We start from the raw sequence: 17,833 nt of genomic DNA, 5'->3' as shown, positions 1-17,833 counted from the left end.
TGACTTGAAAATATCTCCTCTATGATAAGCATAATTTTATTTTCTGGAATAAAATTAATTTGGCATACATTCTGAGTTTCAGAGTGATACAACTATCCTGAGAAAAAAGGAAAGAAAAGAAAAGATGAAATAATAAGTAAACTGCTTTACTGTTTATTAATAGTTGAAAAACGTTAGCAGAATTGAAGTCATGTGGTGCAACCAACAAGCAGAAAGATTCAGGGACAAAAATATAATTATTTTTTTCTTTTATTTTTAGAGACATTAAATTGAAAGTTCTTGAAAATGGTAAAAAAAAATTAACCATATGAAAAAATGAATACAAAAGTATAGTAATTTATTGAAAAAGGCATTTAAAAAATGCACTTCAAACATACAAACACCTTCTGTGATGAACATGTTTTTAATTTCTAGAATAAAATGGATTTGGAATAAACCCAGAGTGTCAATGTGACAAATATCCTGCTATCATACTAAAAAGAGCTTTATTAAATGAATACAATTCTTAAAAAGAAAACCAAAACTATTTTGTCATAATCTTTTATTTTATTCCCTTTGGGGGAATTTATTTTTATTTATTTATTTTGTAAGAAAACTGCTTCACTGCTCATTAACAGTTGAAAAACATTTGCAGAATTAAAGTCATGTGGTGCAACCAACAAATGGAAATATGAAGAAAAAAAAATTTTTGTACTTTTTTGTTTATTTTTAGTCATAAAATTTAAAATTCTTGAAAATTGTAGGCTACTTTTTCAAAACTATATGAAAACAAAATTAATACAAAGAGTACATTTTTAAGAATTAGTAAAAACTTTACTAAATGTGGACATTTTTGTCACTGACCTGTACAACAAAGAGAGAAATGCAATGAAAGTCAGTTTTAGACTGTTGCTTCCAGCTCCACTCTGCTGATCTTCTCTTTAGTCTCATGAGGACAAAAACTAGTCTGCTCAGTTGACCTGCTCTGACATGAAACTTAACACACAGACACACACATGCACTGATATTGCTGCCATAATGAAAGCCACAGGGAGATGGAGTGAGGTGTGACTAACACATGAACACATGAGTTACTCTCTCACTAGAGATCTGACCACTCTGCAAGTAAATGCTACCACTCTAAACCACAATTTCTGACCTTCTCAGCCAAATGTGATCTGTCAAGCCCAGGGGGCGGCACACAGTGCTTCTGTGAACGTGTGCGTGTAAACACTTCCTCATTGACTCTTTTCTGTACCATCTGTTTACCATGACTGTTCTGTATGGATGGAGAGGTGGTATATTTTTGGGATGGTCAAGATTATACATAATAGACCAGTAGACACAGAAAAAAAGAGCAGTTTGCATATTAATTGCAGGATTTGACGTGTCTAAATTTAGACATGTTCCTGAAACTGAGCAGGAGAAGGATTCCTAATTTAGTCTAGTTGTTGCGCACACACATAGACGCACAATCCACCCATGCAGATTAATTTAAGCCGAGGAAAGAATATCAAAATGGATCATCCCTGCTAGGTTTTGCATTTATTGAAATAAGCTGTGCGGTACTGTCATAATAAACGTACAGATCAAAAACAAACAGAATTGCATTTCAGGGCCATGGTGAGATCTAAATAAAACACAGAAATGAAAGTAGGTCATAGAGTAACTGGTGTGGCAAAGAGCCCTGTTTCTGTAGGGAAAGTAGTACATAAGTCTCTCACACCGGACTCAGCTCTCTGTCCCTGTTGGGGTAGTACACTTTCAAACATGAACATTGTATGAAAGTGCACTCCAGAGTGATCCAGTGTCCCTCTCTGTGTGTATTACTTGTAGGTTTAGATCAGTGTTAAATAAAGAAAACCAACGTGCTTCTCCAATCAGGGTTTTGGTGCAAATACTTTTTGCCATACATCTCTAGAAAAAAGACATTATGTTATATTATATTATATTATATTATACATGTGCCAAGAAATAAAGTGTTTTTAAGAAAAGTTTAAATGCAGAGACTTGTTATGTTCTGTAACCATGAAGTTAAAAGCAATAACATTCATTCATTCATTCTTTCATTTATTTACGTCATTAATTATTAATAATAAATATATTATTATTAGTTTTTGGGGAGTCACACCATATTACATTTTGCAACTGCAATTAACCTTGCCAAACCTTTTCATTTCAAGACTCGTTCTTTAATAAGATTTAATTTGGTTTGTTATAATATCAGGACAAGTTGTATCACTCTGACGTTTCTGTCTCCCCAAAAATATAAAAAATTAATTCGTCTACTATAAATTTAGGGCTTGTATTTTTGGTCTTAAACCTGACTTTTGATCCATTAGGCAACACAATATCTTGGTTTATATGAGGAAAGTAATGATGACAGTCTAATCATTGTAATTTTTCTCACTCAGATGGGGAGGGAGAGGGACAGCTGTCCCCTCCTGTTGGAGCTGGAATCAATAGTAACAGCTGGAGCTTCCGCTACGGTGCAGGCCCCGGCTACGGTCCTCCACAAGCCCTGAAGCCGGGAGAGATCCCCCCTGAAGCCTTCATTATTCCCGGCTCTCCTGCCATCATCTCCATCCGGCAGGACCCAGGTGCCGTTGATGATAAGGGCGAGTTCATCACCTTCGGAAAAAAAGAGGAGTCTAAGAAGAAGAAAAAGAAGAAGAAGGAAAAGAAGGACAAGAAAGATAAAGGAAAAGATGATGGCGAGGAGTAGCAAAGAACGTCCCACTACAATATTACAGCTATTAACTTATGTGTGTAGCAAATGCTGCCAGAAAGAGAAAACCAAAAATACTGAAAATGTAAAGAGAGAAGTTCCTTCTATATACCTTATTTACCAATTCCAGTTGAAGAAAGAAGAGAAATTGAAAATTAACCTTGTGAACATGTTACTCTGATTGGCTATTTTTCTAGTTCTGGCGCAGAAATTAAACAGCGATGTTCAAGAAAGAACTCCAGTCTGCAAAATGCAAACCAAGCCCACTCGCACCTTGTAAATGACATTTTCAACCACAATGAGGGAAGTCCCTCTCCTCTTTTAAAAGGATCAAATTAATCCAGTTAAACTGGATATGAACTCATGCCATACCAAGAGTTTTCTCTAACTCCATCCCTGCCTTCCTCCCTCAATGTCAAATGGGGAAGGAACAACCACCCCTGGCCCCGTCTCACTCCTTGATCTGCTGGAAACAAAAAGACACTACAACTTTATCAGAAAGACCAGTGTCTGATTTCTAGAGCAGATCAAAAATAAATGCCTACAGAGATGGGAATGTAGCAGCGAAATCACTTGCTTTACACTCACAAATACGTCCTAGAACAGGGCACAGAGATCTCTAGCGCTTCTGTGCTGCTCCCAAAGTAATGCTGAAATCTCAGAATGATGCTTTACTCAGTATATTTTCTAAGAGCAAGTAAATCTCATCTTATACAGTCCACACCCATGGTTTGTATGAATACAAATCACAAATTGATGCGTGTTCTTGCTCTCTAATGCATAACACATTATGAACAGGCTGTCCACATGCTGTACACCTAAAATCACCACAGGACTGAAGCACAACAGCCTCTCAAAAGTCTGTAACATAGCAGAATGAATACTTGTGGCTTCATTTCAAAACACACCCACTTCCGTTGCTGCTGTTTTTAATGTTTGATAGATGTCATCCCACTTCCTGACAGCTTTATGGCTTAGTCCAGCTACTTGTCCTTAGCTACTGCTTGTAACTTTTGCATATCTGATATTGCCAACCTCCCTTTATCTGGTGTGCATTGCTGGCCCCATGTCAGTACTGCCCCCTGGTGGCTCGTATTGTACAATGTGACAAGAAAGAGCAGAAAATCAAGTTAATATTATTGTCACTTCTTCTGCTGGAAACATGAGCACAGGTACTGGCCACTACATGCACACATACACTCAAGACACACCCGTGTTTATGCTCTCACAGCAGTTGAACCACCATGGACTATGCAGCCATGATTATGGACATGTTTAACTACAGCATATGGTGCTTTCTAGGGCAAAAATAGAAGTTGAGTGGAGATTAGACTGAGAAGACCACAGTGGTGGGCAGTACAGAGTTTTTCTACTGTATATAATCAATGATGAGATATAGCTTCATGACAGTTCCATAGTTGTTGATTACAATTTTGTAAATAATGAGAATGTTTTCTTAACATTCAGACATCATGCTTAAATTTTCTGTTTTTAAGAGGGAGCGCATCTCTCCTTTCTTTCCCTTCTAAGTCTGTAGAGATACTGTTTAGTAAAGGAGAGATGTTCGTGCTGCTATGAGACCGTATCATCACAAAGCACACACAAACACATACATATACACACACACTTTCACTTGAGTCTCTTTCAGATGTTTTGCATGTTAAACGCAATTAAAACAGAAATTATATATAGATATAAATGAACAGATGTTTTTCATAATTATTTTTTTTCTCATTTATGATGAAACTGTAGATGAGTATCGTCTCTGCTGAAGTATGTAGACATTAATCAAATTATTCATACCCAAACATACACTGATTACATACATGCATAGAGTGTAAAAAGAAGACACCGAAACGATGTCGGCTCTGTGGCAATCAACGTTAACATTAACACACTAGCTATATGTAATGCTGTAGTGTTTTTGGTCTAAATTGGTTTTCTTTACAACCTTATGATTTTTGCAACTTGAAAGGATCAATCCTTCGTTTTGTGCTAGGCTTTGAAATAAATAGCACTGTAGTGTGAGCCAGTTCATATTTCCCTATGATATAAACCTCTCCTTTCAAAAAAATAAAAAATAAAAAAAAAAATAAAAAATGATAAAACAGGAAATAAAAAGGTCTATGTATTCTGCTTGTGTGTAGTAATTATATATCAATTCATCCAGTGCCTAAGTGGCACTATGCTTTTGACTTTGACTGCAAATCTGTTGGACATTTTTTTGTACACCTGCTCATCAGTGTAATGGTGTTTATTATTTTATATTACTTTATGAAATCTGGTAATGTGTTTTGTTTATAAATCACAAATAAAGTTTTCTTTCATAAGTATTGGAGATTTATCTGTGGTTTATATTTTGCCTGTCTATATTGTTAGTAAAGTAGTGAAGTAGTCTATATTAAATATTTGTTCATCTTCTGCTCTAAAAATAACATTGCCCCACATGCATTTTATCTTAAACATCGAATGTGCTAACCTAACACTTTTTACCAGCTGGATATTTGTCATTAAACTGGTTCCCAGCTTACAGTGGCAGTGCATGTGGTAACTTGACTGAGCATTCTATTGCAAGATTTTCAGTGACTATTCAAAGAAGGCGGACCTGAACGTTTCACCTGCACAAATCATAAATCTTCTGAAACAAACCAATGTTATTGTTCTCCAAGGAATGAAATACAAGGATTAAATGAAGTTTGCGTGTTTGGGTCAGAAATTATTTGAAATAATGCAAAATGCAAATTTGAACCGCTAAACTTGAATTAGAATTTAATTTGAATTTTATTGCCCTTTGCACAGATACATTGTAGTACAGGTACATTGGAATTCTTGTTTGTTTCGCAGAGTCAAGCTTTATACGGAGGGGGGGAAAATCAAATAAATAATATTGCACATTGTGTTTCACATTTAAGGGAATAATAGGAGACACACATATCTGTCCATGGGTCCATAGACAGGCGAGATAGAAAGCACTAGGCCTCCAAAGTAAGAGTGAGTTATGGGATGGGATACTTCTTTCCCTCCCTGATGTCCTGTGCCACTAACATAAAAGTGGCTGGGAAGAAGCTCTTGTACAAACGGGCCCTGTGAGTACTAATACTCACAGGCCTGCTGTGTCTCAGGTTGTACCCCATATCCACCCATTTAAACAGATCATGAGCTGGGTGATGTTTATCCTTGAGGATGCTCTGTGCTTTCCGTCTGCAGCGTTGAGTATATATAGAGTCCATAGAAGGGAGGTTAGAGCCAATAACACTCTCTGCAGATTTTATGACCTGTTGCAGTGATTTCCTCTCAGCCAGGGTAGTATTGCCTTACCACACTATAATACCACTGGTAAGAATACTCTCGACGAGGCCTCTATAGACACAGATGAGGGGCTGACATCTAAGTCTGGCCTTCTTCAGCAGTCTGATGAGCTCTTTTCACTGTTGTTGCAGTGTTTTTAGCCCAGAACTTTTGAGTGTAATTATGATAAAATAGTGGAGTATAATAATATGTGCATTGAAACTGCCATCTTTCGGGGTGCATTTGATTTTTATGCAACATTCTGACGTAATATTTATGTTGCACACACACACAAAGGTGAGGCATTGAACTTGGAAAATTTATATTAAAATGTACATTAGATGTAGGCTGCTGACTGTAACACAGGATACCAGATGTGTGCAGTTCAAGTTCAAGTTCAAGTTTCTTTTCCATTTTATCAGTTAGCAAATGTAATGCAGTTATTCTTTTATTATTGTTTCTATTTTAGGCTTAATTGGTACTCTCTCGCTCTCTCTCTCTCTCTCTCTCTCTCTTTCTTAACTATGCATACTCTATTTTCTTTAAAAAATTCATTTATAATTTAATTTCAGTATACTGAATATGGAATACCTTTCCAAATCAAATTTCATTCAACGGACATTTTAGCCTGGATTTGAAGTTGGGCTTTCTATTTCAGCTGCCTTGTTCCACGACTATACGGAGGCGCTGTCCATGGTGCTGAAAATATGCGCCAGTTTGTGGCGTGCGTAGCTGGCATGAACTACATCTATACACGCGCTAAAAAATTATTATAAACAAATGACTCTTTATCCATATAAATGCTCACAAACAGTTTGAATTAAAACAAAGACTATAATCTCATATTAGTAGAGATTATACGGAAATACTTCGTGTATATTTAGGGGTTTGTATTAACCAGGTCTTCTTTTTAGGAAAGCATACTATTTCAGGGTTATCTGTGACATACCAGCTAAGAATAAAATTGTGGATTTAAAACTGCATTACAAAAAAAACCCCTCTGTAATTATGGGGCATCTGCTCACCATGAAATAAACCTCACAGACTAAACCTAAACTCAATTCAACCACACAGCGTCGCTGTTGACTAACTCTGCTGTTTTAGGGCATAAGAAGAACACACCCATTGGTGCGGGTATCTTTCTGTTCTGTTAACATTTGTCCGAAAGAGCAGTGCGGACGACGACGTCATAAATCGGTTGTTTGTGAAAAGCGTTTCGAAACAACGCTTTACTTTATTACACCAAGAAAATATGGCGAAAATGTCTAAACTGCGTTTGGCCAAATGGCGATTATGGATAACAACGCTTCTCTTTTGCATGGCATCTGCTGATGTTCGTTATTCTGTGCCGGAGGAAACAAAGACAAAATATTTTATTGGAAGTCTAAGTAAGGACCTTAATTTGGATTCCGATCGCTTGAGGTTTCGCAAAGCCCGTTTGGATTACCGAGGGGATAAAAGATATTGTGAAGTAGACCTAGATTCTGGAAATATTTTTGTTTCAGAAAGGATCGACCGAGAGATGCTGTGCGGAACGACCTCCCACTGCCTCATGCACTTTGAATTTATTCTTGAAAATCCTTTAGAGCTTCATAACGTTGTTTTGGAGGTCCAGGATATCAATGACAACCCTCCTGTTTTCCCCAAAGATTCAATTAAGCTAGAAATAAGCGAAGCAGCACCTACCAGAAGTAAATTACAAATAGCTTGTGCACGCGATTTGGATGTTGGAATGAATTCAGTCCAGACCTACATGCTTAGTCAAAACAAATATTTTGTTCTTGATACAAAATCAAATAAAGACAGGTATGTGGACATTGTTTTGAAAAACAGCCTGGATAGAGAGACAAAAGGAGAACATTCCTTAATATTGTCTGCGGTGGATGGGGGAAATCCTCCTAAATCTGGAACTGTTGTTATTGAAGTGTTCGTGATAGACGTGAATGATAATGCACCAGTATTTTCGCAGTCTTTGTACAACACTCGTTTATTCGAAAATGCAGCACTCGGAACGTCTGTCATCAAAATTGTTGCGACCGATGTGGATGAGGGCGCAAATGGACAAATAACATATTATATCAATCACCTATCTGACAACACAAAAGAATTGTTTAAAATTGACGAAAATTATGGAGAAATATCTGTAATTGGACAGATGGACCACGAGAAGTCCTCGTCGTACGAGATGGAAGTGCAGGCGGAGGACGGTGGAGGTCAGACAGGCCACTGTAAAGTTGTTATTGAAATAGATGACATAAATGATAACGCGCCTGTTATATCAGTAAAGTCTCTGAAAAACCAAATCCCAGAAAACATCCCACCCGGTTCAGAGATCGCTGTAATAAACGTGAAGGACCAAGATTCCGGTGAAAACAGCCGGGTTAGTTGTTCCATTTCTTCAAGTCTGCCATTTCAACTACAGCCGTACATCAAGTCTTATTTAATTATCACTACAACTCGTTCGCTTGATCGGGAGCAAATCGAAAAGTATAATGTAACAATAACAGCAACGGATGGAGGTACACCCCCCTTATTCTCGAATCTAACTCTGAACATACAAGTTTCAGACATCAACGACAACTCCCCTACATTTGAGTTACAGACATATGTTGTTTATATAAGTGAAAATAACAAACCAGGCACTTCTGTCTGTTCTGTCAGTGCAAATGACCCAGACTGGAGACAGAACGGGACTGTACTGTACTCTCTGGTTCCCAGTGAAGTCAGTGGGGTCCAAGTGTCCTCATTTCTATCTATTAATGGAGATACAGGGGTGATTCATGCTGTAAGATCATTTGACTATGAGCAGTTCAGAAACTTCACTGTCAAAGCTGTTGCCAGAGACAATGGATCTCCACCGCTCAGCAGTAACGTGACTGTGAAAGTCTTCATAACAGATGAGAATGATAACTCTCCACAGATATTATACCCTGTTCCTGGTGGAAAGTCTTTAATGACTGAAATGGTCCCTAAAGCGACTCTGTCAGGCTCTCTGGTGTCCAAGGTGATCGCTGTAGATGCTGACTCTGGACAGAATGCATGGCTGTCCTATCATATTGTCAAATCTACTGATCCTGGACTTTTCTCCATTGGTCTCCATAGTGGAGAGATCAAAACACAACGAGACATTTCTGAATCTGACAATATGAAGCAGAGCCTCGTTATTTCAGTGAAGGACAACGGGCAGCCCTCTCTGTCTACAACCTGTGCTGTAAATTTACTAATTTCTGACAACCTTTCTGAAGTTCCTGAACTTAAAGATATGACTTATAAGGACAACAACTCTAAATTAACGTCCTACTTGATCATTGCATTAGTTTCTTTGTCCACCTTCTTCCTGACGTTCATCATACTGATCGTGGCAGTGAAGTTTTGTCACAGGAGAAAGCCCAGACTGTTGTTTGATGGAGCAGTTGCTGTTCCCAGCGCCTATCTCCCTCCCAACTATGCAGAGGTGGATGGAGCAGGAACTCTCCGCAGCTCTTATAATTATGACGCGTATTTAACCTCAGGCTCGCGCACCAGTGACTTTAAGTTTGTGAGCTCATATAATGAAAACACACTTCCTGCTTGTGGGACTCTGATAAGGAGTGACATCGATTCTAATATGTTGCGCCTGTCTGACGAAGGAGAGTGTACAGAGGTAAATATCTGTTTTAATCCTTAAATATTGCCTGTCTGTATTGTGACTGGGAAACACAGCTTTAAAAAAACGATGACGATGATGCCCTTAAGTCCTTAAAGTGCGTTTGAACTGATTATGTCTTGTCTTCCTTTGATATTTTAATAGAAATTATTTCTTCTTCCAAATTCTAGAATGCATTCCATTTGATTTCCACTACTGTTGGTGTGAGGAAAACCGTTACTAGTTGTATCTTCTTGTAACAAAATAAATCAAAGTCTGCTCCTGAGCCTTGTGTTATTCAAATTTTACATGATCATTTTCAACATCCTGAAAGAGTTGTAGACTACGGTGCCTTTAGAAATTTACCTTTAAAAATGAAATAAGTTCACTGACGAGTGTAACATTTTGCGTGTAGATTTTTTCACACTACGCAGTGTGTCGCTGTTGATCTGTGCTGGGTATTTGTTCATCGGTCCACCCATTTGCTTTGCATTCTATTTTCAGATCACACTTCTCATGTTCATACCACTGCTGTTTGTGTCTGAGGACAATATATATCTTAGTAATAGGCCTATGAATTTGTCTTTAAGAATCTCCTTCACGTTTACTTAGAATGGAATGCACTGCAGCATATGCGTCGCGGCGATCGGTGTGGAAAGCCATTGTCCTTTATTCGTTCGCCGTTTCATTATGCTTGGGAGATATTCATTATTCCTTTCCAGAAGAAATGAAGCGAGGGTCAGTGGTCGGCAAACTTGCGCAGGATTTAGGAGTCGATAGGAATACATTTTCATCACGGGAGCCAAGGATCGAGTTTGATGGAAAAAAACGCTACTGTGAAATCAACGCGCAGAATGGGGAATTGGTTATAAATGTAAGGATTGACCGAGAAGAGCTCTGCGGACAAAAACCTTTGTGCACATTATCTTTTGATCTCTTCATGGAAAACCCGCTTGAACTACACCGTATAACTCTGGAGATTCAAGACATAAACGACAACAACCCGGCCTTCCCCCACAGTGAGGTAAAATTAGATATCCCAGAGTCCGCAGATAAAGGGTCTCGGTTTTCCATAGACGAGGCTGCGGACCCGGACAGCGGAATACATTCAGTACAGGGTTACAGACTCTCAAATAACCCGCATTTCAGTTTAGCTGTACAGACTAGTGCTGAAACTGGGAAATATGCAGAAATAGTGTTGGAGCATGAACTGGACCGTGAAAAACAAGACAAGCATTCTCTTATTTTGACAGCTTATGACGGGGGCAATCCTCAGAAATCAGGCACTGTAGTTATACAAATCCGCGTTTTGGACATTAATGATAATAAACCAGTTTTTTCTCAGCCAGTCTATAAGGTGAGTGTCCCTGAAAACCTTCTGGTAGGCTCAGTTGTGGTTACTGTGAGTGCCAGTGATGCTGATGAAGGAGCAAACGGAGATGTTACTTATGAATTTAGTCATATGCCAGTGAATGCAAAACCTATTTTTTCAATAGACCCAGCATCGGGTGATATAACAATTAAAGGGTCATTAGACTTTGAAGACAGTCCTTCTTTTGAGATTCGAGTTAAAGCAAAAGACGGAGCTGGTCTAGCAGCCACTTCTAAAGTAGTGGTAGACATCAGTGATGTCAATGATAATGCTCCCTTTATCATGATTAAATCTCTTAAAACGCCGCTTATGGAGGATGCGACTGTGGGTACAGAAGTTGCCGTTATATACGTGCAGGACAAAGATACAGAATCTAATGGAAATATTAAATGTTTTATTCAGCATAACGATCGCTTTAAACTAACACCATCAATTAAGAACCACTTTGCATTAGTAACAGCGGAAGCGTTGGACCGAGAGAGAGAATCTGAATATAATATCACGATTACAGCTACTGACGAGGGTTCCCCGCCTTTAACGTCACCTAGAACTATTAGATTATTTGTCGGAGACGTGAATGACAATCCTCCTGCATTTGAGCAGCAGTCCTACAGTGCTTATATAAGTGAAAATAACAAACCAGGCACTTCTGTTTGTTCTGTCAGTGCAAATGACCCAGACTGGAGACAGAACGGGACTGTACTGTACTCTCTGGTTCCCAGTGAAGTCAGTGGGGTCCCAGTGTCCTCATTTCTATCTATTAATGGAGATACAGGGGTGATTCATGCTGTAAGATCATTTGACTATGAGCAGTTCAGAAACTTCACTGTCAACGTTGTTGCCAGAGACAATGGATCTCCACCGCTCAGCAGTAACGTGACTGTGAAAGTCTTCATAACAGATGAGAATGATAACTCTCCACAGATATTATACCCTGTTCCTGATGGAAAGTCTTTAATGACAGAAATGGTCCCTAAAGCGACTCTCTCAGGCTCTCTGGTGTCCAAGGTGATCGCTGTAGATGCTGACTCTGGACAGAATGCATGGCTGTCCTATCAGATTGTCAAATCTACTGATCCGAGACTGTTCACTATTGGTCTCCATAGTGGAGAGATCAAAACACAACGAGACATTTCTGAATCTGACAATATGAAGCAGAGCCTCGTTATTTCAGTGAAGGACAACGGGCAGCCCTCTCTGTCTACAACCTGTGCTGTAAATTTACTAATTTCTGACAACCTTTCTGAAGTCCCTGAACTTAAAGATATTACTTATGAGGACAACAACTCTAAACTGACGTCATATTTGATCATTGCATTAGTTTCTGTGTCCACCTTCTTCCTGACGTTCATCATACTGATCGTGGCAGTGAAGTTTTGTCACAGGAGAAAGCCCAGACTGTTGTTTGATGGAGCAGTTGCTGTTCCCAGCGCCTATCTCCCTCCCAACTATGCAGAGGTGGATGGAGCAGGAACTCTCCGCAGCTCTTACAAGTATGACGCGTATCTAACCACAGGCTCGCGCACCAGTGACTTTAAGTTTGTGAGCTCGTATAATGAAAACACGCTTCCTGCTGGTGGGACTCTGAAAAAGGAGCACAATTTTCATTTTGGCTCGAGCATGATAACAATTGACGTTACAGAAAATGAAGATGAGGTAAGAGAAGCTTTACTTTTTTGTACTGTCTTTTTGCATTTCATGGTGTCTCGGCTTATACTTTTTTTTAAAATAATATTTGAATTAATTCTATTATCCACTTTATTAAGGCGGTTCCTGTTCAAATAACTTTTTTGTATGGTAATGTATGAAAACCTCACACGTTTGTATAAAACTGCTATCCTCTCTCTCTTAGGGCATTTCATATCAGCGTATCTGTAAAAGCCATTTGCCACTATAATGAACCCAATTTAAATAGTCCTGATTATTTATGCCACAATTTGTTTGGGTCTCATAAATTTACATGCCTCTTGTACACCTTTACCAGTACTTGAACACTGCATTCATCAATATAAAGGTTTATTTTTGAAGAATTTCTCTGGCTTGTTTTTCTTCCAAATTCAGTTTTGTTAGCGTGAATTTTTGGTATTTAAAAGTGTTTAGACTGGACAATATGGTTATGGCTTGTGATGTGTATTTGATCTCTGCTAGATTTAACAGTTACTTGCGATTTTTAGTTGTTGTTTTAGTCTTTTTTTTTAAACTTAGCTTTTTAGTAAGTTTTAACGAAGATTGCCTAAAAGCGTTAGAACATTTATCACTGATTTCAAAAATGCAATCTACATCTTCGTTAAAACTTACTCAAGAACTAAGTGTGGTTGAAGCAGTAAATAGAGAGCAGTCATCCATTTTCTTGTAAAACGGGTTTACCCCTCCATTTAATATGAATATGAAGTTAAGTTCATTTTTAATTTTCGTCCAATGTCTGTCAGGTCATCCAGTTTCAGCACCAGATGCCTGGACAGCGCCAGAACTGTCTATAGTTTATCTTTGATTGCGTGACAATTTTCAGTTCCTTCCCAATATAAATATAGCTACAAATTCATGCAAACTACTTTTTACAATAATACACCTTGTCAAATATGACACGTCACTTAGTTTATCACTGTAGTCCTTTCATTAAACATTTGAGTGTTGCAGTTAACAGAAAAATACTCACAGTGTCGCTATTCACTAAGTCTGCAAAGTGATGCGTCTCTCCTCCCATTTGTAATGTATGCAACAAGAGATCTGTCTGTTAGGATAAACGCCGCACAAAATGGAGTAACAGTCCGTCGACACAGATAGACTTATTATAACATATTTCTAAGATTCGTTTACTGTTGAGAAGGTGCAACATCAAATCTTCAAAAATGGAACACGGGCTATTTTCAGTTCCTTTTTTTACGTATTTCGTTGCTCTCATTCTCTTTGCTCTGAGAACCGTCTGCGATGATCTGAGCTACAATATTCCGGAAGAAATGAAGCGCCAGTATGTAACTGGAAATATAGCCAAGGATCTCAGAATGGAAGTGAAACAATTATCTGCTCGTAAATCTCGGATAGACACGGAGGACAGCAGCAAACGGTACTGTGATGTTAATCTGAATACTGGTGATTTAATCGTGGCAGAGACAATAGACCGAGAGGAGCTTTGTGGATCTCGAATGTCCTGCATTCTCAATTATGAGCTCGTCCTGGAAAACCCTCTTGAAGTGCACCGAATAATTCTGCAAATTCAGGATATAAATGACAACGCACCACGATTTCCAAATGAACGTATTAATTTTGAAATGACAGAATCAGCAGTTAAAGGCCAGAAATTTCGCTTGGATGAGGCGCATGACACGGATATTGGACAAAATTCTATTAACAGCTATTCACTGGAGAAAAATAAACATTTTGTTTTGAATGTCCATGATACTGCAGATGGAGGAAAATACGCTGAACTCGTGTTGGAAAAGGAGTTGGATCGTGAGCAGCAGAAGGAGATAGATATGATACTCACAGCCACTGATGGTGGTTCACCGCAGAGGTCTGGCACTGCTGTCATACACATCACTGTTCTCGACGCTAATGATAATGTCCCAGTGTTTAGCGAGTCTGTTTATAAAGTCACTCTGGCTGAAAATACACCTTCAAGAACAGAAATAATCAGAGTGAGCGCCACTGATGCTGATGAAGGTCCAAACGGGGAAGCGACGTATGAATTCAGCAGAATGTCAGAGAAAACTGCAAAATTATTTTCTATTGATAAAACAACAGGACAAATTGTGGTGGCTGGAGAAATTGATTATGAAAAAGACAAAAAGTATGAAATGGGAATTCAAGCTAAAGATGCATCGGGATTGGCATCAACTGCTAAAATTATAATAGATGTAACTGATGTTAATGATAATCCACCTAGAATCATTCTTAAATCTTTGAATAAACCATTACCTGAAAACTCTGAGCCAGGCACTGAGGTGGGAATCATTAATGTTCAAGACAAAGACTCAGGAGAAAACCGGCAGATTCGTTGCTCTGTTCAGCAGAATGTTCCTTTCAAACTGAACCCATCTGTTAAAAACTATTTCTCTCTAGTGACTACAAAAGCTCTAGACCGAGAGAAAGAATCTGATTATAACATTACCATCACAGCCACAGATGGGGGATCTCCACCATTATCCACCTCCATGACAATTCATTTATTTGTCTCAGATGTGAATGACAATCCTCCTGTATTTTTGCAGCAGTCATACAGTGCTTATATAAGTGAAAATAACAAGCCAGGCACTTCTGTTTGTTCTGTCAGTGCAAATGACCCAGACTGGAGACAGAACGGGACTGTACTGTACTCTCTGGTTCCCAGTGAAGTCAGTGGGGTCCACGTGTCCTCATTTCTATCTATTAATGGAGATACAGGGGTGATTCATGCTATAAGATCGTTTGACTATGAGCGCTTATATAAGTGAAAATAACAAACCAGGCACTTCTGTTTGTTCTGTCAGTGCAAATGACCCAGACTGGAGACAGAACGGGACAGTACTGTACTCTCTGGTAACCAGTGAAGTCAATGGGGTCGCAGTGTCCTCATTTCTATCTATTAATGGAGATACAGGGGTGATTCATGCTGTAAGATCATTTGACTATGAGCAGTTCAGAAACTTCACTGTCAAAGTTGTTGCCAGAGACAATGGATCTCCACCGCTCAGCAGTAACGTGACTGTGAAAGTCTTCATAACAGATGAGAATGATAACTCTCCACAGATATTATACCCTGTTCCTGATGGAAAATCTTTAATGACAGAAATGGTCCCTAAAGCAACTCTGTCAGGCTCTCTGGTGTCCAAGGTGATCGCTGTAGATGCTGACTCTGGACAGAATGCATGGCTGTCCTATCATATTGTCAAATCTACTGATCCTGGACTTTTCTCCATTGGTCTCCATAGTGGAGAGATCAAAACACAACGAGACATTTCTGAATCTGACAAAATGAAGCAGAACCTCCTAATTTCAGTGAAGGACAATGGTCAGCCCTCTCTGTCTACAACCTGTGCTGTAAATTTGGTCATTTCTGACAACCTTTCTGAAGTTCCTGAACTGAAAGATATGACTTATGAGGACAATAACTCTAAACTGACGTCATATTTGATCATTGCATTAGTTTCTGTGTCCACCTTCTTCCTGACGTTCATCATACTGATCGTGGCAGTGAAGTTTTGTCACAGGAGAAAGCCCAGACTGTTGTTTGAAACTGACGTCGTATTTGATCATTGCATTAGTTTGCGTGTCCACCTTCTTCCTGACGTTCATCATACTGATCGTGGCAGTGAAGTTTTGTCACAGGAGAAAGCCCAGACTGTTGTTTGATGGAGCAGTTGCTGTTCCCAGCGCCTATCTCCCTCCCAACTATGCAGAGGTGGATAGAGCAGAAACTCTCCGCAGCTCTTATAATTATGACGCGTATCTAACCACAGGCTCGCGCATTTCTGACAACCTTTCTGAAGTTCCTGAACTGAAAGATATGACTTATGAGGACAATAACTCTAAACTGACGTCATATTTGATCATTGCATTAGTTTCTGTGTCCACCTTCTTCCTGACGTTCATCATACTGATCGTGGCAGTGAAGTTTTGTCACAGGAGAAAGCCCAGACTGTTGTTTGATGGAGCAGTTGCTGTTCCCAGCGCCTATCTCCCTCCCAACTATGCAGAGGTGGATAGAGCAGAAACTCTCCGCAGCTCTTATAATTATGACGCGTATCTAACCACAGGCTCGCGCACCAGTGAGTTTAAGTTTGTGAGCTCGTATAATGAAAACACGCTTCCTGCTGGTGGGACTCTGAAAAAGGAGCACAATTTTCAATTTGGCTCGAGCATGACATCAATTGACTTCACAGGAAATGAACATGAGGTAAGAGAAGTTTAACTCCTGTTGACTCTTTAATGTTGTATTTCATAGTGTCTCCGTTGATAACATAATAATAATAATATCAGCCACTTCTTTTTAAGGCCATTTTTGTTTTATGATGCTGGGTTGCCCTTTACGAGAACCTCACTCTTCATTACAAATTTCTGTATTTTATTGCTATCAGCTCTCTTTATTTCCTGCCTTTCATTTTAAGATATCTATAAAATACTATGGCTACATCTATACAGAAAACTATTTAAATAGACCAGAATGAGTCTTTGGCTAGCTTTTAGTCCCATGATTTCGTAAACGTATTGCCACAGCGCTATCAGTATCAGGAATGACGGCATATCACGTTGCATTGATTAATTTTGGAAAAGATACATATGAGCGGTTTTTTTTTTTTAGAGATTGATAGTACGGTGCACAGCACTTAATTTAAAAATTGAAGTAGTTAATACAAAGACATTCTAAACCCTGTTTGACTCGTTTATTTAGAGTAAATTCTGAATTTCTTAAGTGTTTTTCGGCTAATTTGTCTGAAGTCATTCGGTTTCAGAACCACAGGTCTGGACAGCGCCAGTACTGACTGTTGTGCTGCTGTAGCTCTGAAAACGGGACCTATGTCACTTACCTTCCAATATAATTTCTCCTAAAGTAAATAATAATTTCAAAATAAAAAGTGTTGAAATACCTCACACTTGAACGGAGTTTATGTCTTAAGTGTTTTCATTAAATGGACCAGATTATGTAGTTCGCGAATTTGTGATCTCATAAATGTGTGTTCTTCCTGCCTTCTTACACACCGTTAACAGTTCTTCAACTTTGCCTTCATCAATTCTGGTTAAACATACAAAAGTCTATTTTTGATTAATTTCTCTGCTGTTTTTTTTTTTTTTTTTTTTTTTTTAAAAAAGACAAACAGCAAATGAATAGAGGGCAAGGCTAAAAGGGGCAAGGGTTTTTTTTTTT

The 17,833-nt window shown here is 38.7% G+C and overlaps 3 protein-coding genes across 5 annotated transcripts in view; all 3 read left to right on the top strand.

Annotated features, from left to right (window-relative positions):
* Positions 1 to 3,426, top strand: part of LOC107678002 (protocadherin alpha-C2-like) — a 40,393-nt gene extending 36,967 nt beyond the window's left edge. For all 3 annotated transcript variants that reach the window (XM_016473089.1, XM_016473088.1, XM_016473086.1), the window contains exon 4: positions 2,394 to 3,426. In XM_016473089.1, the coding sequence (XP_016328575.1) occupies positions 2,394 to 2,704 (311 nt within the window). In that variant the 3' untranslated portion in view covers positions 2,705 to 3,426. The remainder of the gene's footprint in view (positions 1 to 2,393) is intronic.
* Positions 3,427 to 7,247: 3,821 nt separating this feature from the next.
* LOC107677968 (protocadherin beta-5-like) lies at positions 7,248 to 12,889 on the top strand. The gene is made up of 3 exons (XM_016473046.1): positions 7,248 to 9,638; positions 11,806 to 12,648; positions 12,845 to 12,889. The coding sequence occupies exons 1-3, from the start codon at positions 7,248 to 7,250 to the stop codon at positions 12,887 to 12,889; spliced, it is 3,279 nt and encodes a 1,092-aa protein (XP_016328532.1).
* Positions 12,890 to 13,747: 858 nt separating this feature from the next.
* On the top strand, positions 13,748 to 16,320 carry LOC107677966 (protocadherin gamma-B7-like). The gene is made up of 2 exons (XM_016473045.1): positions 13,748 to 15,336; positions 15,533 to 16,320. The coding sequence occupies exons 1-2, from the start codon at positions 13,842 to 13,844 to the stop codon at positions 16,318 to 16,320; spliced, it is 2,283 nt and encodes a 760-aa protein (XP_016328531.1). The 5' UTR covers positions 13,748 to 13,841.
* The last annotated feature ends 1,513 nt before the right edge of the window (positions 16,321 to 17,833 follow it).

Source organism: Sinocyclocheilus anshuiensis, unplaced genomic scaffold, assembly GCF_001515605.1.
Source record: "Sinocyclocheilus anshuiensis isolate Anshui unplaced genomic scaffold, SAMN03320099.WGS_v1.1 scaffold260, whole genome shotgun sequence".
NCBI lineage: Eukaryota > Metazoa > Chordata > Actinopteri > Cypriniformes > Cyprinidae > Sinocyclocheilus > Sinocyclocheilus anshuiensis.
The sequence above is the reverse complement of the archived record's forward strand: the minus strand, read 5'-3'. Positions and strand labels throughout refer to the sequence as shown.